Source organism: Medicago truncatula, chromosome 5, assembly GCF_003473485.1.
Source record: "Medicago truncatula cultivar Jemalong A17 chromosome 5, MtrunA17r5.0-ANR, whole genome shotgun sequence".
In the NCBI taxonomy this organism is placed as follows: Eukaryota; Viridiplantae; Streptophyta; class Magnoliopsida; order Fabales; family Fabaceae; genus Medicago; species Medicago truncatula.
In genome coordinates this window covers 38,348,079-38,370,247 of record NC_053046.1, presented here as the reverse complement: position 1 = coordinate 38,370,247, position 22,169 = coordinate 38,348,079, and the positions used below count along the sequence as shown (strand labels likewise).

General features: G+C 33.6%; 4 protein-coding genes across 7 annotated transcripts; 1 reads left to right on the top strand and 3 right to left on the bottom strand.

The window, feature by feature from the left end:
* Positions 1–315: 315 nt before the first annotated feature.
* On the top strand, positions 316–4,046 carry LOC11433365 (uncharacterized). The gene is made up of 5 exons (XM_003616894.4): positions 316–720; positions 980–1,104; positions 3,142–3,233; positions 3,468–3,554; positions 3,639–4,046. Exons 1-5 carry the CDS (start codon positions 374–376, stop codon positions 3,732–3,734), a joined length of 747 nt encoding a protein of 248 aa, XP_003616942.1. The 5' UTR covers positions 316–373; the 3' UTR covers positions 3,735–4,046.
* Positions 4,047–4,850: 804 nt separating this feature from the next.
* LOC112422210 (receptor-like protein EIX2) lies at positions 4,851–6,912 on the bottom strand. The gene is made up of 2 exons (XM_024785083.2): positions 5,931–6,912; positions 4,851–5,523 (listed from the first exon to the last, which is right to left on the bottom strand). Exons 1-2 carry the CDS (start codon positions 6,873–6,875, stop codon positions 5,509–5,511), a joined length of 960 nt encoding a protein of 319 aa, XP_024640851.1. The 5' UTR covers positions 6,876–6,912; the 3' UTR covers positions 4,851–5,508.
* Positions 6,913–7,325: 413 nt separating this feature from the next.
* On the bottom strand, positions 7,326–9,053 carry LOC11429827 (receptor-like protein EIX2). The gene has a single exon (XM_024785003.1). It carries the CDS (start codon positions 9,051–9,053, stop codon positions 7,326–7,328), a length of 1,728 nt encoding a protein of 575 aa, XP_024640771.1.
* A 2,148-nt stretch (positions 9,054–11,201) lies between these two features.
* On the bottom strand, positions 11,202–21,860 carry LOC11433364 (MMS19 nucleotide excision repair protein homolog). 4 transcript variants are annotated; one of them, XM_039834308.1, is made up of 21 exons: positions 21,645–21,849; positions 21,498–21,564; positions 20,919–20,981; positions 20,737–20,791; positions 20,211–20,308; positions 19,533–19,687; positions 19,126–19,185; positions 18,159–18,347; positions 17,839–17,892; positions 16,653–16,739; positions 15,838–16,531; positions 14,994–15,367; positions 14,734–14,807; positions 14,438–14,543; positions 13,302–14,173; positions 13,028–13,103; positions 12,826–12,937; positions 12,327–12,403; positions 11,882–11,962; positions 11,610–11,689; positions 11,202–11,501 (listed from the first exon to the last, which is right to left on the bottom strand). In XM_039834308.1, the coding sequence occupies exons 6-21, from the start codon at positions 19,617–19,619 to the stop codon at positions 11,465–11,467; spliced, it is 3,060 nt and encodes a 1,019-aa protein (XP_039690242.1). In that variant the 5' UTR covers positions 19,620–19,687; positions 20,211–20,308; positions 20,737–20,791; positions 20,919–20,981; positions 21,498–21,564; positions 21,645–21,849; the 3' UTR covers positions 11,202–11,464. The 4 variants fall into 4 exon arrangements, with proteins under 4 accessions (XP_039690242.1, XP_039690241.1, XP_003616940.1 ...); XM_039834307.1 differs by lacking the exon at positions 21,498–21,564 and having other exon boundaries at positions 14,737–14,807; positions 19,533–19,691; positions 21,645–21,860; XM_003616892.4 differs by lacking the exon at positions 21,498–21,564 and having other exon boundaries at positions 19,533–19,691; positions 21,645–21,859.
* Between the last annotated feature and the right edge of the window lie 309 nt (positions 21,861–22,169).

The following is a 22,169-nucleotide window of genomic DNA, read 5'->3' as shown; positions in this document are numbered from 1 at the left end:
TTGTAGTTGAAGGTAAAGATTACTACTTTTGTTTTTGATTATCATGATTGATGGCTTCACAATTTTTCTTGTATGAGAATCACTTTGTAATTGTTTCTTTCTTTTCCTTGTCGGTTTGTTTTATTGCTTTTGCCACTTTTGTCATTTTAATATATGATCTCATTTTTATTTGTAAAAAAAAAATATTTGATAAAAGAGACAAACATTAATTTCGAACATTATAAAACAAAAACAAAATTCTTTTGTTGTTTTAGATAAGAATATAATTTATTTATATAATTTAATCCTAATAACTATATATAGACGTAGATATGTAATTGGACAACACAAACAAATTGCAAAAGACAAACAAAAGTAAGACACAATCTGGAAAATGAGTTTTCTAGCGGGAAGGTTAGCAGGAAAAGAAGCTGCTTATTTCTTCCAAGAATCCAAACAAGCCGTTACAAAATTAGCTCAAAAGAACAATCCAATCTCCAAAACCAACGTTGTTGATCAACGGCACGTCGTTCAAGATAACGCCGACGTGCTTCCAGAGGTTCTACGACACTCTCTTCCTTCCAAACTATTCAGAGACGAAACGGCGTCGTCATCATCATTCTCTGCATCCAAATGGGTTCTTCAATCTGATCCCAAACTTCGATCTTCTGTATCTCCTGATGCTATCAATCCTCTTCGCGCTTTCGTTTCTCTTCCACAAGTTACCTTTGGCGCTAGAAGGTTCATTTTCATTCCTTATCATTCTCTCAATTTCTAGGTTATTGATTTTGCGTGTGTTTGGTTGTTCTGCTATGGTGAAATATTATTTCCAACTTAGAATCAAATCTAGAGAACCACAAAATACCAAACTCAATTTTAATTTTTAAATACAATTACTTTTGATTCAAAGCTGCACTTGTTGATAAATTGGGTATTAAGAGGGGATTGAACTTGTTTGTAGTTTCTAAACTATGGCGTTTTTTTGTTTTGAGTGTTTCAGGTGGGAATTGCCTGAAGCAAAACATGGGGTTTCAGCTTCTACTGCCAATGAATTGCGTCAGGATCGGTATGACGTCAATGTTAACCCGGAAAAGTTGAAAGCAGCATCTGAAGGGCTTGCAAATCGTATGTATCATTCTTCTCATATTAATTTGGTTGCGATGAATGCTCTCATTTTCTCATTGTAGGTTAAGGCTGTAAGCAATTCTCAATAAAAACAAGGTGTACGGGGGGTGTTTTAGTCGACCGTTTAGTTAAACACTAATTCAATAATCGCTTAATGGGCATGTGGTTATCTGTTAAGTGTAAACTGTTTTGACGATTGAATAGGGAATAAGGAGGACTTAATGTAAGTTCTGTTTAAGTTGTTTTTATAAGCTAGTTCGTAAAGATAAGCTGAAAATAGCTTATGGTATGGTATCCATAGGCTCTTCCAAATACTTACACAAGTACTTACTATTATATAATAAGATAAGTTGAAATAACTTCTACTAATTAGATGCTCCCATGGTATGGATGTTACCTACGACAAAGTATTTACTTGACAAAACTTATGTATACAAGCTATGGTACCATCAAACTTCACATTACATATCTATGGAATTTATAATATGTACTAGCTAAAAGTCGATGGAAAACTAATGGTGTAGACAGGTCCACAATAGCCTATGATAACCCTATATCGTTACACTTTAATGTTGTAGTGGTATAAATGTTGAGGTTATATGAGGGGGATAACTTATTGGGTCTGGCGAGACTGTTCCATTAATTTGGATGAGGGAAGTTGTTATGTAGAGTTTCTCATCACTTACACAAGCTAAAGTTAAACCTTTGCAGGTTCCCAGTAACAAGAGAGAAACTTGTAGTTATGATTTCAAATCAGCAATCTTTTTAAATTTATGCTTACGGTGTCTATTGGCTGTCAAAGGAATATTTTAGCGTTCCTTGTCAATGTTACAGTAAGGGGAATCTACTAGTTTGGAATTATTGCTAAGGTCTTTCATATATATATATATATATATAAAATCTTTTAACAAAACAGGGTGTACAAGCATCACATGACAAACCAAGACAACTTTTGAATAAGGCAGAGGAAAGGGAACTAAGATAAATGTGAGCAGTGGCAGAGCCAGGAATATTGTAAAGCCCGGGCAAAAAAAAATTTGCCACACATTTATAGGGCGTACATAAGAAATTGCAAGCAAATAATAAAAAATGTAAAGAAATTGCCCAATTTATAGGGGTTTATATAAGAAATTCATAGGGATTTACACAAAAAATTGCAAAAAATTTGGCCCGGAGCCCGGGCAAGTGCCCGGGGTCGCCGGGCCTTAGAACCGCCCCTGAATGTGAGGTTTAAACAGGGGAAATTGTAGTTGGGTGTTATTTGGGCAGAAGTTACTTCTCTGTTATAAGTCAGGTTGTGTGTGGTGTGGCAATGATCATCAATTCAATCATAGCACATATGCTTTTCAGTAGGGCATGCTGCATGAAACTGTTAAAAACACCATGGGTCCCATGGGAAGAGTGCTTTGAGCTTTTAGAACTCATGGTGAAACATATGACGGTCATAGTCATTACTCCCTTTTGTCCTATAGAAAGAAGAAAAAAAACAAAATAATCAAGTCCGAGGAGGTTCATTTAATGTCTTAATTTTGAATTTTTTTTCATAATATAACTCTGACTTTAATGTTTTCATACCTGCTCATATGTGAAATAAATGCATTTCTAAGGATATCAAAGTAATTTGTGACTTCTGCTTACAAATATAACACAAACTCCAAAAATCTTCTTATATACAATGCCGAAGGTAGTAATAGCATGCAATAGAGCGTGCTATAGTGCTATGAATATCACCAGATGAAGTTGTGCTATTCATATGTATATCTTTGTGTAGTAGTGAAGTTTATACACACTATACTCTTTAGGTATTAAGGCACATGCATTGATGTCCTGCCATTTTGGGATATTTATAACATGGAATAACCTCACAAATTTCTATTCAAATGACTTATGTTGTGCTTCAAATTCAGGTAGTTATTTACCTTAATTAGATGAGTAAATTAACAAGTAATAGTGTTGAGAAAAGAATAAGGATCCAACGAATGCTTTGGGGATGATAACCATGATTTCTAATTCCCTATTTTGTTTTCAATTTTATAGTTGGAAAGGCTTTTGCTATTGCCACTGCAGTTGTATTTGGTGGTGCTGCAATGGTAATTGGTATGGTGGCCTCCAAGTTAGAGCTGCATAATGTAAGTGATTTGAGTTGTATGTTGACCTAGAATTATATTTACTATTATGCATTCATTATGTTTATTGAACTATTTAGTATCATAAAACTCTTCATGCAAACCATAGTATTGTTTCTTCTTACTTTTTCTTATGTTCTTTCAGTTTAATTGTATCAATAAATTTATTTGTAGCCATATAAATTGCAAAATCCAGTTTATTGGCTTCTTAATCTTGAACTTTTTCTGTTTTAACAGATGGGTGACCTCAAAACTAAAGGAAAGGATGTTGTTGAGCCACAACTTGAGAATATCAAAAACTATTTTGTTCCCATGAAAGTATGGGTAAGTTTTAAATTCCATTTCTTTATACTTTTGAATATTCCAATTGATAATTCATAACTCAAAAGCCAAAATTTTGATTTATAGGCTGAGAATATGTCAAGAAAGTGGCATTTGGAAAGGGAAGATGTCAAACAGAAGGCTATTGTAAAAGATCTATCTAAAATTTTGGGTTCTAAATAATCATAATGAGATTTACAGTTTTACTTGTTTTCCATTTTCAATTTGCATTGAAAATAGTGGTATGATCGATATGTAGATAATATGAATGTAGTGTGCCTCTGGCTGTTGTTGTGGCTGTAGCTTAGATGTTAAAGCTTGCTGTAGTAAATAACATAATTGTTGTTTTGGTTAATTCAACAATTCCTTTGTTCTTTCAGACCTCCTGTAAGATTTTGAATACCACAATTTGTTGCAATAAGATGGTACCTGACAATGTGAGATAATACAGTTTATGTGTATTTATGCAAGGCTACAGACCTACAGTGTTCCATATATTTTAAGGTTATAACACACATTTCAGAAATATTCAATAATGTAAATTTGGACACACACACATACATATACGTGTGGGCATATTATACATTGGGATGGCCAGGATTCCTTTTCAATACAAGCAACTTTTCTTTTTCAAAGATATAGTTAAAAAAACTTATAATGAGTTTTTTAACGAATATCTTCTAATATATGTTTTGTTAAAAAAAAAAATTCAAATATTAGTTGAAATAACCTATGCTTCAATTTTTAACAGAAGTTATCTGGTTCAACTTTTCCACTAGTTGCTAAATCTAACTTGGCATGAAGCCATGAACGTGTATTTAAAGTGTGTTTAGGCATGTGAACTAGTATATTCAAAGTGTAATTAATTTATTAGTTCAGTCATTACAGGATTAAAGTTTGCTGCTGTGCCTCTTTCAACGTCATCTTCAAAGATTCCAACTTCTACGAGTTTCAAAAGCATCTTTCTTGATATACATTCTTGTTCTCCCTAATCAACAATAAACAACTCAAGCTAATTTAATCATTTGAAAACTTTTTTTTAACTCTTTTCTTTCTACGATTTGATGTCTCAATGCGTCTAAAACTACCCCTACATTCCATTCCACAATGGCCACTCAAAGACCCCGAGCACATAAGGCGGCCTGTGGTTATGAAAATTCCAAGAGTCCCTCCAATTGTCAGCAAGACCAACTGAGGTAAACAAGCTTGGTATTGTAGACACAAATTGCAGATGTTGTTGATCAACTGGAATATGTACATAACATCATATAAGAAGATTACTAATTTAGAAGACATATACAGTTGTCTCATTTTCTGATGACTAGTTGAGTTACTATAATTCATATGCCCCATTTGAGTTACTATAACAAATAATAGTTGTAATCATATCTCACGCTATTTACTTATAATCAAGCAGATTTCAATTCTTATCATTTATCAAGCTTCCATAAAGCATATTGGAAAAACAATAAAGATATCATGGAAACTCAAAACGACAATGGACAATTTTCTCAGCAGAAAACAAGGTCTATAAACTACTGCCGCGCTTCAAAACTTAAATTTATGAAGTAGCAGAGCATTTTAGTACATGTCAAGAAATACAAAGTTAAAATGGTGATTCACAACAATCATATTTGTCTTTCAAACATTTCCTCCAATCCAGCATTGGGGAACTTTCAATTCTACTTACTCTTCAATAGCATTCATACAACTATACTAGAAAAGTGAAGGAGGACTAAGAGTGGCATCATTACAGTACTAAATTAGATTACACATGTTTTTTTTTTCCTTTCAAATAGTAATATTAATTTCACAGCATATATGCTTCAAAAATTGATTATTTAAATTATTGATACGTAACAGAATCTTGATCAGCTCTTTTATTTCTCTGTGATGAGAGAAGCTTCGTTCTGCTACCCTTCTTCAACAAAGTTGCACATGGTGCTATTGGAGATGCTTAAACAAACTTTTCCTGTGGAAAGTGATCAAAGGACATGTTTGAGTGAAATGAAATAAACAGAGAATTAAATAAAAGATATTTTTTAGCTTGAAAATAATATGAAAGGTAACACCATATGTAAGCTATTCTTATGTCTTCATAAAACATCTTATGTAAGCTTAACTTATTTAACAAAAAAGCTATAAACAAATTGATATCTCGATGATATTGGGGGGCTAATACTAGTTGATTACAAAAATGTTTAATAAAAGCACTTTTCAAGCATAACTACTTAAACCATGTAAATACAACAATCTTGATGATATTGTCATTGAATTGTCAAGTAATTAACAAATGGAGCTAAATATTTGTATTTACATGGTTTAAGTAGCTAAACTTCTAACTAAAATACGAACGCGAGAGTGAAAAGAAAAGATTACCAGAAAGCCTCTAAGCCGCCTTTGAAATTTATTTACATTCAGCACCATAAACACATACACTGTGTCAATTATGTAGTTCAAAAACAGGACATATGTATGTCTCCAATTACGGCTAAGAAACAATGATCCCCATAGGCCCCAAAATCCTGTGATAAATCCCAATGCCACACTCAAATAAATTGGCTTTTTATCTTCTTGACTACTTTCTTCATGTGTTTCTGGTTTCTGAGGTGCAACTTCATCTCTAGGACATTTTTTGTCAAGTGGTTTGCCACAAAGATCAGCATTCCCTTCATAACTTGAGGCATCGAAACTCTGTAACTGGGTTCCAATTGGAATTCTTCCGGACAGGTTGTTATTGGACAGATTTAACATGGAAAGGCGATCAATTTGAGTTAGAGAATGAGGAATTAAACCAGTGAAATGGTTTCTTGACAAGTCAAGAAATTCAAGTGATGTTAACTTTCCAATCATTGAAGTAATTTCCCCTGTCAAATTGTTGCTTGATAAATTCAATGACACCAATGCTATCAAGTTTCCTATTTCTTCTGGAAGGTCTCCTGTCAATTGATTGCTTGATAGATCAATGCTTCTCAAAATGAGCTTATTATTCTTGAATAGTCGTTCTGTACCTTTCCACATCATCAATGCAAATAAATCGTATCCTTCATATCCAGGAGAAAAAATGTCTTCAAACATAGTAATAACATTTTGAGTAGTAGAGAAAACATTTTGAGACATTGCAGAAAAATTCTTCCAGCATTTGAAAATTAGTCCTGAAAGATTGTTTTCAGAGAGATCCAACAACTGGATGTTTGTTAAGTCGCAAAGACTAAGCGGAAGGCTTCCAGATAACTGGTTACCTCGTAAGCTTAACATTTGTAATTGTTGGCCTAACCAATAAGGTATTGGTCCTGAGAATCTATTATCTCCAAGATCTAGCATGATCAGTTTTGAGCAATTTTTCAAGGAGACAGGCAATTACCCTGTTAAGCTATTGTTGCGCAATATTAACACCTTAAGTTTATGTAATGATCCCATTGAGGATGGAACTTCACCAGACAAAGTATTGTCACTCAAATCTAGAAATTTCAATGCTTTCAAATGACTCCAACAATCAGGGAGCTGCCTTGATAATTGATTCTTCGATAGATCCAATATGAACAATCTATCAACTGTAGTGTTGGCACATAAAAACAAATGGGTTTCTAAAAACTTGTTCTTAGACAACTGTAGCAATGTTGCACTTCGAAAAAACACAGGGATTGAACCATTAAATTGATTTGATTCCAGAATTAGTTCACAATCTTCAGAAAATATCATAGGTAAATTTGGTATTGTGCCAGTGAGATTATTGTAAGAAATATTCATGAACCTAATATTTGTTGCTTGAGTCTAAAACCACACTGGAACTACATCTGAGATTCTAGCATCAGAAATATCCAACTCTTGAATATGTTTTTGATTCCGCAACCACTTTGGAAAGTTAGGACCTGAATTACAAGACCTTAATAATGTGTATGTCAATTGAAAAGGTGGCACCCAATTTTCACTAAATATCAAAGCCAATGAATTGAAACTCAAGTTTAAAGACCCTAACCTGGACATGTTGCCAAAATGAGAGTCGGTGATCACACCTTTTAAATTTTTGGAATCCAAATATAGACTCTCTAATTTATACGGGAATGGAGACATTTGTATTATTTTACCATTTAATAGATTGTCAGATAGGACCAAATGTTCTAAAGATGAGAACCCTGACATGTCAGGTATCGTTCCAATAATTTGGTTTCTACCCAAATCTAATTCTTGCAGCGAGTACTTTGCACACCCAACAGATAAATTATGAAGCATCACTGAAAGATCTTCACTTAGCTTGTTACTTGACAAGTCTAGTGACCTTAACGAACATAGGTTACCAAATGATTTTGGAATTCCACCTTCTAAAGAATTTGAAGAAAGTACGAAGGACTCCAATGATTTTGGAATTCCCTGTGGCACCTTCCCGCTTAACATATTACTTGAAAGGTCGATTGTTATTAGAGATGGGAATATAGAAAGGTTAGGCAGTGTTCCAGTAATTTGGTTGTCATGTAAACTCAAATATTGCAGCGAGTATCTTGCACAACCAGATAAATTGAGAAGAATTGTTGAAATGGCTTCATTCAAATTGTTAACATTAAGATACAATAAGTGCAAGGTACATAAATCCCCAAGTGATTCAAAAATCCCACCCTGTTGTTCATTTTTGGAATGGGAATGAGAAAGATCAGAAAGATGACATTGGGATAGCTTCAATTCTTCTATTTTTGGAAGCTTACCAATCATTTGGAGCCAGACATGAGAAGAATTGAGATTGGTTAAGCTGCTCAAGTCAAGATGGGTTAAAAGAGTGAGATTAGAAAGCCACTCACCTCCAACATCATTATTCTTGTCATGAACTTTGAGTCCTCGATTGTCTCCAAGATGAAGCTGCTGCAAATTCGAAAGGCTTCCAAGCTGATAAGGAATGGTTCCAACAAGATTATTCCAACTAAGATCAAGGTGCTGCAAATGAGACAGATTTCCAAGTTGATGAGGGATTGTACCCTCGAGGCTATTCTGTGAAAGATCAAGATATTGCAAGTGCGAAAGACGAGAAAGATCATTTGGAATTCTTCCTCCATAAAATGAACTTTGGAGGTCAAGGAATCTCAAGTTGCTTAAAGAACCAAATAATTCTGGGAAATCATTGTTTGAAAACGTACTCCATCCGAGGTTCAAATACTTTAAATGTCGCAACTCCATCAATGATGTGTTGATCTTGCCTCGAAAAGGACCAAACTGAAAACCGTTTAGATGAAGCTTTTCAACATGGCCAGTTTGATTGCTACAACCGACTTCTTTCCATGCACAACATTCACTCTTACTGTCCCAAGTAGACAAAAGGTTAGCATCATCCAACACAAGGCTGGCCTTCAACTCAAGGAGAGCATGTCTCTCCTTCTCTATACAACCACCAGAAACAGAGGCAACATGTTTTGCATCAACCACAGCTCCATAATAGTTGGACAAAAGAAAGCCGAACTGCAACAGAACAAAGATTGCTCCAACTAACTTGAGAATACATACATCACTAGTCATGATCTTCATCTTTGCTCTGCCAAAGTAAGAAACCCAACTTATTCTTACTTCTCACAATAAGAAACGAAACATGCTGGAGGAAGACTTGACTTTAAGTAAGACTTAATGGGTAGAAAATAGTTTTAATATTCTTTTTGTTTTTTAAATACCAAAGATTAGATGTTAATCTTTGAAATAATAAAAGTAAATTGTTAATCCATCAATAATATTATTTTAATTCAGTACTGGTCTAATCTTTTCAAAGCTTCATATGAGTCTGCTCCACACACACTGAAACACTCCATTTTCCTCTATTAAAAACAAAACACTATATTCCTTATCTGGACTTGATACAAAGAAAAACAAGGTGGTATAAAATATATCAGCAATTGATGCATTAGGTTCTTACCAAGTGAGTTAAGCTCACGGAAACCGCTCCAGTCATTTTTTATAAGCAACAATTATATCAATAAAAATTAATGTATTTATTCTATATTAAGCATTAAATACAAAAATGGAACCATAACAAATTGTTTAGAGGGGCTAAATGAGTAACGCATAGTAAACAAAATTAACAAAACTAAGAGAATATTAGCAATTTTATAAAATATAATTTAACAAAAAATAAGTATCATATATTTTCCAAAAGTTAAGACATACAAATACACAACTGTCAAGATTATGTTGTTCTTCAATTTTTATTAAAATAAAATTCATTATGATTTATTCTGTGGTAAATATATCTTTGTAATATTTTTCCTAATTTAAATGCTTAAAGTATCTCTAATAGAATCATCCACCCTTTGATTATGACGTATTGTTCTAAACTTAATTCATATAATCGAAAAAACATTTCTATAAAAGTTGTAGAAAACTAATCTAAATCTAAATTTATTTTAAAATATTTGAATATAAAAAAATACATGACATTAAATAATTTAATGATGGTTAAGCTTTTCAAATAAGGCGGTCCAAGCACGAACATGATGCCATAAATCTCTGAATATGGGGCAGAAACAAATAAATGTTAAGGAATGTATAGGTATTGCTTCAGCCTCTGTGCTTGTTAATGGCAGCCCCACGGCAGAGTTTCCTCTAAAGCGTGGGTTGCGGCAGGGTGACCCTTTGTCACCATTTCTCTTTCTGTTGGCGGCAGAGGGTCTCAAACAGTTGTTTCTAAATAATATATACACATCAAGTTGGTGGTTGTATGAAGGGAATTTAGATGAATTAAAAGTTGCGATAGCTTTAATTTGAATGAATTAAAAGTTGTGACAACCCAAAGTTTTTAAAAAAGTAGGGAGGGTGTTTAAAAACAAAAGGTACGCATAGGAGCACCTTGCACAAGGGTGGCGACAACCCCAGTTTCATTCTATTTGGTCAGTCTTTAATCTAATACATCAACTTTTGTTGACATGTTTGCCTCTTGTAAAAGGATCAAAGAGAGTAGTTTAAAAACTAGTTTTCTCGTTTGGAAAAAAACAAAAACAATTTATTTATTACCTAAACTATCATTCTCTCGTTAATTTAGTCTCTAAACTATTAAAATCAACTAAAAAAGTCCCTTATATTCATTTCCATTGTTATGCGGTGGAGATCTTATATATCAAAGATATATTGAAGCTTGACTGGAATGTGCAGTTCATTCGCACCTTAAAGAGAAGGTAATCAAGGTGCAGACCTTCTTGCTAAGATGGGATCTTCGAGCAACGATAAGTTTTACCTTTGGCATGAACGCCCTATTGGCCTCCCTTCCATTCTTGAAGCTGATGCTTTGAGGAATGGCTACTTAAGAGAGTAGTTTTTCTTGGTTTCTTTTTTCTTTTCCCCTTTTTACGAAAAAACCCCACTTTCAAGATCAACTTTACTGCAATGGTGGTAAACTATAGTTCACGCACATTATAAGAAATTTATACATCAACCAACTAGCGTTTAAGTTGCTCTTATGTGTGTTATTGGGATTTAAGATACTTGTACTTATAGATCATGTATTACAATGAGCGGAGCCTTGATGCAACGGTAAATTGTTACTGGATAGGTCCTTTGTTGTGATTTATAATCATAGCACAATTGTGGGCTGATACTGTTGCAAACTCTGCCGCAACAATAATATTGCAGCCCCATGGGGTCCAGAAATTAAAACTGCTAAAAATATACTGATCTCAGGCATGACAAAAGTTTGCACACATTGACACTCATTAATGTAAAGATTTTTATACAGGTCTCTCATTTTGTGGTGCATCGTGTTGGAGAATCTTAACGATAAGTACGTATATATTGTAGTAGCTTGTCCATATTAAGTGAATTATGTTATTTGATAGCAGTTAATATTCTCTAACTAGATTGAACGATATTTTTGGGGTATATTCATTACCAATAACACAAACTTGATAACTTAATTTTGGGACCGACCGAGAAGCTGGTTCTAAACATCAAAATCGAAGACTCCTGGATGATGCAATTGATGCCCTGTGAAATGGTCGTGCAAATATGAGTTAAAGAAAAGAAAAAAAAAACATAACATTTAACTGCAACACATAGAATCATAAAGGTTCCTGAAAAATCTGAAATACTAACCATGCTTGCCGACATTTGACAGCTTCATTGCGAACAGATCTCTTTGTATCGTCAAGACACTTTGATATTGCTTCTAGAACCTAATATATTCAACGTGAATAGTATTAAGAATAGCAAATAGGCACTCAAATGTTTCCAAAAATTAAAATACAAATAGGTTCATAATATGAAAAAATATTTATGAAAATGTCTATTCAAAGCATTGAGCTAATTAGCACAGATTGGAAAGTGAATAAAGTGTGAGAATGAATGCAACTAAAAGCTTGACAAACCTGTGTTCTCAATGGATAGATACGCACATGGGGAAGTTTAGACAATGCAACAAGACATTGAATACAACTCTCCCGAACAAGCTGCAGAATGGGGAGAAAAAGAAATCAACCATTAACATCATTTTTAATTTGGATTGCTTTAAACAACAAGGATTGCAACAAAGTTAGGAGGGATTTAAAGGTTTTGGCACGAATTCTTGAGCACAAAACCGTCACTGGATAAGTTTGAGAAACCTAAGCTCTTTTAATTGAGACAAATTTTTTACTGTAAGTTACAGCCAAAAATAACCATGAGTTCATGCATGCATGTATTTCTGGCCCCTAATGTAGCTCAGAACAGCAAATTTGTCTAGATTATTCAAACTGGCAAAATGTTTTAAGAGGCAATGAAGTTCCTTTATGACACAACTAAAGTCTGCATGTTTTAGCAGTAAATAAATTATACCGTCTTATGAGAGTAGTCCACAAGTTTAATTAGACAGTTGATGATAATGTGTGCATTCTCAATGACTGCTTCTTGTCCTGCATGCATGAACATGGTTTACATAAGACAATGTTTACAGGTCATTCTTTCTTCTTGCCGAAAATTACATGATTGTCATCATCTTCATCCCAACACAATTATGACTAGCATGCTAATACTTTGTGGAAACACAAGTAGAATCTACACAAAGTAGCAAGTGTGCCAGCAAGGAAAAGACACCAGTATTTGCAAATAACAAAAATTGCACCAGAATCTAGACAGAGATGAATGGCAAATGATTGTGAAAATTCATACTAACTTGAAACTGATCCTTCTAATGGCTCAGTTTCTTTCGCGCAAGGAAATTATAACCGAAACTAAAAAGAAAAAATAAATAGAATCGCAGTATGAAAACTTCAAATTCACAACAAACTACATCCTTAAAAACCAGTAAGTTAAATACTACAGCCATCGTAATTACCATTTTTCTCTGTCAACATCCCAGATAAAACTAACAACAGACCATACAAGATATCTTTATCTTGGATATCTTCTGTCAACATAGACAAGCAATCCAGAAGAACTGATATGAGCTGCAAAATTTACAAGTTAACAAAAAATTTCAATAGAAAAACAAAATTAAGATAAGTAATTACTGATAATGTAAAATTTCTCAAACTAACCTCTTTAGCATCATTCAGTATAACAATCAGTGGAGTGACAGACATGACACGTGCAAAGGCTCGTAATAATAAATATCTGAAATTGTAAAAAAATAGAAGTTTAGGTATTTGTGAGGCGAAGGGAGACAATATATAGCACAACTCCAAGTCAATGGACACAGACTAGTTACAGTTAAAAAAGGTATTAATCAAAGTTATATATATAAAAAAACCAACTCACAAATGCCACTACAAGGGAAAATAGTTTTTGTTTGAGAGAGCATATTACATCTACCTGGACGATGAAGAATCAGATCTTGAGATCAACTGCAGAAAGATGGGCATCATGGAAGAGAAAAACCTCTGCTTATAAAGAGGCCGCATCGTGGCATGAAATTTTCGGTTCAAACAATCTTCAGCATCACTCATAAGAACATGAAAAGCGTCCGCTGCACATTTTCTTGCCAAATGATCCCCTTTATGCTCTTCATTATTTTCATCTAAACCTTCAATCAAAGGCAAGGAACTATTTCTGTCTGATATTAAGCACTCTGTAAGTATCTTAGTGATGTCTTTAATCTTTTCATGACCACGCAACAGTAAACCTTTTCCAATCCATGAGAGCCCACAAACTGCATTGGTTTGAAGTAGTCTATCATTTGTCATGCCGAGACATACGTCAGTAAGAACAATTTCATTCCTATTAATTGATCCATCACATATCTGCAACATATTATCAGAAGAAAAGCATATTTTTGTGTTGAATATAATATGAAGAGCTTCTTCCAAGGTAAGTTCATCAGACTTCTCTGCACCATTGGATTTTGAAATGAGTTTGTTGACCATAGAGCCCAAAGCCTGTGCAACTGGAACAACACCCTTGAGGAGGGTTATTATAAAAAGATGCAAAATCCCTCTTATATTTGGAACGTGTGTTTTGGGGCGAAGTGCAATAATTACTGATGCAAATAATAAAAGTATCCCTTCATCCCTAAGGGAGATGTCATATTTTTCAAAAGTTAATGGCAATCTTTGAACATCATTAAGCTGAAAATTGGTACGTGATGATAGTATACTGTAAGATTTCAGAATTATAACATTTTGACTCTCTTCAGAGCAACACCCAACAGAAAATTTCATCGCTTTCATTGTTGCATCAAGTAGACCCTGCAGAACAAGCAGTAAAAATCATCATTACTAGGATTATCTATTTAGTTCCATTTATATAATAATAATAATAATAATTACCGGATTTTGGGGGGGTTGGCTAGCTCAACTGGTTTGAGCCAAGGGAAAAGGGTTCAAACCCGAGCGAAGGAGTAAAATATTAATCTAACTACTAATACTTTCCATTAAAAAAAGTACATGAATTTAACAATGTTCATAAAATAAATAGGGAAGAATAATACATATGTGTGACGTTAGATTTACCTTTTCTTCAAATGGAGAATTAAAATCCATGCAATTTCCTGCCTGGTTCCAAATATCAACAGAAAATTGCAGTATGAACTCCTCTGCACCTCCATTTTCAAGGATCCTGCTCAGATTCAACTCAAAATATCAGATACATCAGAAATTTTGTCAGTTGCTGATTAGCATAAAGTTGCGAACATTTCAGTATCTGAAAGCAATATTAGTCTATCTGTTATTTCAACAATCATATCATAATAAAGAAAGTTAGTCACAACAAAGTGACAATAATATGTAAACCCTGAAAAGCCGAATACCACGGAAGTAGCTTGCATGAATAGCACTCCAAAAGCTGAACAGCAGTATCATAAGACGTTAAATTTCTATGGACCTAGATGTGAAAATAGCAGAAATTTAAAATAAGATCCAAATAAGTAAAAACACAATATTATAATAACAAAAAGCAGGCAGTGACAAAATAAGCCCCAGAACATTCTAAAAGTGAGATAACATATTTCATGATGCCTTGACCATGAAAGATAAGATAATGAAGTTATTACATATATATAAATAAGACCTCAGAAAGATTGGCAAATATAGCTCCTTCCAGCCCTTGAAGAATTTTTAGCATATTTTTCATGCTAGTCATGCCAATATCAGATAATACTTCTAATTTGAGTGAAAAAGGCAGAGAAATATCATCAAGAGAGAGCAGTTCCATGGTTTTGTCTAAAACAAAACTCCTGTAGCTCATAGCTTTTTCAGACTCGCTGAAGTTTTGAAACAATGAGCCAATATGAAATAATGATTTCAATGTGGAATTCCATAGTATTGTTTTGTTGAAATCCTCAATGATGATTGACATGAATTTCTTCAAAATATTCTCAAATGTTGATTTTGGTATTGGAAAAACATCTAAATTAAACATTGCCAGAATCTGCAAGCCCTTCACTGTATATCAGCACCAAAAGCAAACAAGAATTCATTAATGTGAAGATATAATAATAAAGTCACAAGGCAGATTTGATGATTTGTTTAAAAAGAGAGACTAGGTAGGACATAAAATTACTCCATGTTTGATATTTATCAGCACAGGACATAACGATCCTAAAAAAGATACCAATTTCTCTTTTGTACGCATCTCTTGATTAAAAACATTTGCTTCATTTTTTAGCCACATTGCCTTGCTGGTTCTTTTTTCTCTTTACTCTATCTGACGGATTTTCCCCAAAGGTGCTTTCCTCCCCTTTTTACTAAAAAGTTTGTTTCTTTTATCAAAATAAATATGCACATCACAAGTTCATGATACATCTATTTAAGAGGAGTGCCACTTAACAAAGCACAATTAAAATTATCAAAAAGAAACAACGGCAGTGTATTTAGAAGAAAATGTTATACTAAATTAAAAAAAGAGCAATCACCTCCAATGTATATATCAGGATCAGGGGGGAATCTGTCAGCACTTACAGCTAAGACTGAACAGAAGGAATTAAATAAGAAATCTGAGGAACTATGAAGTATGGTGAAACATGTCCCAGGCTTTTCCTCAGACAAAATAACTAATTCCCTGCATCCTGCTAGTAGTTCTATACAGAGATAAAGGAACCCAAAGTTGACACTTTGTGAGGCTAAAATACCAGCATTTTTCAGGCCATCAATGTTACTAACAGAAAATCCCAAACTATCCATCATTCTTAGTAAAAGACTTTGAAACACGGCATTGCAGGAAGGAATGGAAGTCTTGGCAAAAATATAGAGAATGCGACCAATAACATGTAGTTTCTTCTTTTCTTGCACAGAAACAGCGTCGTACATCTCATAAGATGCAATGCTGTTGATAATAAAGTTGACATCCTTGTCATCAATTATCAAGCTAACTAACTGACTACTATTTTGCACAATAAGCTGCTGAAGGAGGGACAGAGCTTCAATTACAACTTCATTCTTTGGAAAGTCAATACCATCTGTGGGTGCTAGAGTAAAAGAGAAATTTGGCTCCATTAAATAGGTATTTATGGTGTCTTTTAATGAAGACCAAATAGCCCCAACATATTTTGCGATTCTCTCTGCTCCATACTTGGAAGAGCACACTCGAAGATACTGTAAGGAATCAATCTGAATGCATAGAAAATCAACACACAGGAAACCACAAATGGTTAAGGTTTTTTTTTATAAAAAAAACAGGTGCGCTGGTTATTACGCAAATATTTAGAATGAAATATAAATTAAAACCAACCTTTGCTGAATGTAGTGAAGAAGAAAGTTTCTGAAGAAGGAGAGGAATAACAAATGGCTCAAAAAGAGGTGTAGAAGAGAATGCATTCTGCAGAAAATTAAATAATTGGATCATATTATGAAATAGAGCTTGAATAACATATACTCCTGATTTTTTATATGTAAAATATATAATATTCTATCAGATTTCAATTGCATTTGAGAAATATCGAATATACTTTTCCATTTGCAGATGATAGAAAGCCCAAACAGCATGAATTGAATCCCATGCACATACATGTATATGTATATTTTCATTTTGCTTCCTTTATAAGGTAAAGGAAGCATAATTGAAGGAGAATGGATCAGTCTAAGAAAGACAACAATAAGCAATGAAGTTATTCAATCCAAGCACATCTATCTAATAGAGTATACGTCACATCTAAATCTAGGTGGTTCAGAAGTTAACAAGTTTAAGTTGCTATATGCTCAACAGCTGACTAACTATTGGTTGCACAGTTTCTTCTAAATCAATGCACCTATCCATCAAAGAAACGCCCATGGCTACTGATATTTGAAATTTCCCAGAGTATTCACCACAACATATGAAACATGTGTAGCAGCTGCTTACTTACACTATACATAACTTGTACATACAAAGAAAAAGGTAGGTTTAGAAGCTCTGCTAATTAGTGGTACTGGACATTGCTAATTAGTGGTACTCACTACACCATATTGCTTGTTTCTCCCCATCTATCTTCCTCAAAAACACAAAAAAATGCAATCCAGGACATGAAGTTTCATCAGGGAAAAGCACTTAAAATGAGAACGACGGAACAAAGATCGAGATGTTAAAGTCTATCCTCATGAAAGCAACATAACTGTATGTGGATTTTGGTAATCAATGACAAATCTCGTAAAAGAAACATTCAACTTGAATCCCAGCAATTTCTGTCTATCTCCAGAACTGTGAGGTTTTCAGCTAACTACTTTCAATGTTCAAAAAGAAATAAAAGAGCAAAGAAACCATAAAACTGTTCTGCTCTAACCTTCTATTTTATATCCTGACTGTTCTGCTCTAACCACAAATGACTGAATGACTAACTATAAGAAAGTACAACGACTATTACACAGTTCAAATTTCAGAGGTTCTCATCAATGACTAAAAGACTTAAGCACCACAAAGGCTGGACAGAAGTTCCACGTACCATCAGAGTCCTTGATAGGTCATCTCTGTGCACATGAGCATCCCCACTGGTTGTCTGCTTAAAAAACAAAGATTGAACATAAATAACAGAGTGAAGATGGATATTTTCAGAGAAAATCTCCATATTTCGTAGTCTTCCAGCATCAGTATTCAATATATAATGACATAGCCACATAGGTGAAAAACAGGGAGATGCATTCATACATATCAGATTGTTAGTGTGTGGATCATATATGATCATTGGCTAAGTGATGTATAGCAATCAGAATGCATAAATGGATGATGCTCAATGGAGAAATATATGTGAAACGTTGAGCTTACATGTGTAAACTGAATGGGAAAGTAAGGTTCTAAAAGATCAAAAACATCTCTAGCAAAGCTTGCAAATAGACCGGATGGATCAGGATATAATCGTGCCAAAGACTCAACAATATGAAAAGCAGGCATTAAACATTCTGGATCCCTTTCTGCATCTATAGCTGCACAAAATCCAAAAATAAGGTCCTCCTCCTACAAGAGAGTCAAGAACAAATGTGTTATAAGATTTCCAAAAAAAATTATGATCCCACCATTGGGATTACAGGTTTCATACATTGACTACAAACAGGCTTCATAAAGCACACCTTTTTGTTATATTTAGTTGGATAACTTTCCCTCTGGTCTTATACTTCATTACTATGTCATATTCATAACAATATTTCTTTGTATATTACAAAAATAGATTGAGTAAATCCTGGTATCTCTATGCGAAAGTGGAAAGAAGATAAGCTCTTATTTTAAAATACTTCATAAAAGTCCCTTAATATTTATAGAACTCGGATTTTTAAAACATATCAGTTGCTTTTGGGAATAAGTAGATGCGTGCAGCTACACAGAAGAAATTTATAATAGTCTAGTTTGTTATAAAACAACCAAGAAAAGGAAAGTGTAATTGAAGAGGATAAGATTTTTTACTCATCATAGACTATGTACTTTTTATATAATAATTATATATATTCATACAACAAACTATGAGATGCCACGCCACTAATCAACAGGCTGTACTATAATCCAGCTTATATTTGCTTCATAATCATAACTATGTTGTCTTCAGTTAAAGCCATACTGAGAAAATGATTGGTAATAAATTGTATATAGAGATAAGTGGATGTCTGAGGAAAAACGGAATGGTGCTTATATGTTAAACAAAAGACTAATATCATCAGCCATAATAATAGTATATTCAAGAAATTTATTTTCGTTTTGCTTTATTCATTGGTGTATAGAAGTTTAGCGAAGCAAGGACTACCAATGAGGCAACTGAATCGGCATGATGTTCTAGCAGGCAATCAAGCAGTTCAAAGCATAGCTGCAATATTCAAACAGAGAAATTAAGGGTGAGATGTTTGGTGAATATAGTCTAACGCACCCCACTACATCATAACTGCATCACGGGTTCAACACCCCCACTAACAAGAATAACAACTTACATTTGCTATTTCGAAAAAAAAAAGAAACATAACTGCATAAAAATATTTGAACAATTTGAACAAATTTGAACAATTCTATTTTACATAGTCCTTTAATGCATAGTCCTTCAACACCCCCCACAGTTCAAAGCATAGTCCTTTAATGTCTTTTCAAATTTGAAAATTCTACTTTACAGAAGAAGCATAAACTTTTATTGCCTTTTTGAAGAAAAAAATAATAATTTACCTTCCTGTCATACAGTCCTAAGGATTGAAAATGCAAGTGTTGTATAAAATATTGAGCAATGGCTTTGGCATCACTACCCGTTACCATACCCACATCACTTTTCCTCCTTATAAGTTCCAAGCAACCCACAAGTGCACCTCGTACTGCTTTCCAATCTGCCTGATTATAAATAATATTAGAAATATCATCGGAAAATTATACGTCATTAAAGGCAATCCAGTTTACAGTTCATGAACTCTAAATGAACAACAATCCACAATCTGCCTCCTTATAGATCAACAATTCCAACATTTCGCAAACTCAAAATGAACAACAATCAACACACTCAGTATTTTTTTTTCAAAATGATAAATGGGATAGATATAGAATTGAGTATCACAACGCACAAACTCAGTATATTATGTGCATGGAAGGGTTGTAGTAACTATAAAGCTTATAAACATAGCATAAAATCTATCCATCTTGACAATGAATTCAACTCAATCGCAACCCAGGCGAACTTTGGAACATGTAGGAAATCTCGGTGACATGGATTTTGAAAAAGTAATTGTCAGAATGAACAGATGGAATAAGAAAGCCATCAACAGATACAAATTACAAAATTTGTTATAAATTCTCCATACAAGAACTTAGAAAAGTAAGCCATATGTTGCAGAATAAATAAGTATATATACTGACCAGTCTTTCCTTGAAGAACCCAACCAAGCTATGTATAGTTTTACTGTCAAGAGATATTGAATTGATGCGAGTAAGCACCTCCGCCAGAAGAAGAATTCCTGAAGAAATTTATCCAGTAGACATTCAGTAATAAGAACATAATCCAAAGCAAAATACATGCTACAAAAATTAACATCCATACACAAATAGCCATGTGAATGGCATCCATATGCTATCTGTATGCACATATCGATAGTACCCGTGCACATTTTCACAAGTACATATAAATTATCAACTAGTACAAACTTTAGCATACAAATCAGGCTAAAGAGAATCCAATCGAATGCCACATCGGTTATGTGATGGGGTTCGGACAAAATAACTTCCTAAAGGCTACATATATGTATGTAACAAACAACAACAAAGCATTATCCCACTAAGTGGGGTCGGCCCAGATATGTAGGTAATTCACCATAATTTTAGTTTTGCACCCTCATTCATGATCTAACAGAGATTTTTATGTACAATAAAAGTTAACAAAACACACCTCTTGACCGAATTACGGTATCTGTTGAAGTCAAATACACATCCAGCTCTCTAACCTGAATTTTGAAACATGAGAAAACAAGTCAAGTCAATAAAAAAAAACACAAATTAAGCAAGCATGAATTAAAACATATGGGAAAAAAATCAATTTTTGTTTTTTGCTTGTAAATTTGAAACACATACAAGTGCTTCTAGAGTTAAAGCATTGGTCTTTATCAATAATCCAATTGCATCCAAACTTGAAACCTGCAGAGAAACAGTAAAATGAAGAAAAAATTGAAATTGAAGGACTAGGAAGTTTAAAAGTAATGATTGATGAATTGGGGGTGGGAGTAACAGACTGATAGAGACAGAAAAACCGATATAGTCCAAGTCTCACTAGTAGGGATTCAAATGATTTAGTATAGAATCCAACACAGATAATAAATTGCTCAAATTTTTAGTCAAATACATTATCTTTGTTCGACTTTTTAGTCAAATACATTAGCTTTGTTCATCTTGTACAATGAGTAGCCACAATAGTCCTTTAATGTAGCAAAATTCCAAAATAGTCGTTCATTAGGCACTTTGTTAGTCAAAATAGTCCTTCAGACATATCAAATCAACCATAATCAATTAAAAATAGTTTTCATATTTAGGGACGTCAAAGACTATTATTTTGACCAACAGATTGCATAATCACAAACTATTTTGTAATTTCGCTACATTGAAGGACTATTACACCTACTCATTACACATTCAATGCTGAAAATGAGTATTTACCCAAGATTACTTGTTGAAATGTTGATCCATTGCAAATGAAGTCCAAGGCCAAGTTTTTAATACAACTCTGAAGCTTAAAAAGCTAAAATGACAACGAGTAAAACAAATATTAAACATAATTAGTACTTAGTTAAGTGGGAACAGAACCTGGTGAGTTGAAGTGGAAGAGGAGTGAATGTAGGAGTCAATGTGACGAGTCAATTGAGTGGTTTCAGCCATTGATTGATTACTACGATTGAAAGAGAAGCAAAGTGAGTAAACTCAGTTTGAATGTGCATATCACAAGCTGATTACTAAACCAACACATGCAAAATGGGTTTATGTGTTAGTATTGATAGAATGAAGTTGTATGTAATGGGGTTTTATTGTGTTAGATTTTTGTTTCGAAGAAGTTAAACTAGTCCACTAAAATTTACATTAGAGAATTGAAAGGGGCTCATTTCATCATTATTTATTATGTAATTTGCCAATTGAGCTTTGTAACTTTCAACCATCCATTCTTACATCAATTCTACTACACGTGACTCTTTTTTTCTTCGATTTTTTCATTTATGAGTTACAAATTTATTGGCCTCAATTTATTTACATAACTTCCGTTTAATTTGGAGAAAATAAGTGCTAACTCGTTCCTTTTTTTTTTGTACAAAAACTCATACTTTTCTAAAAAATAAA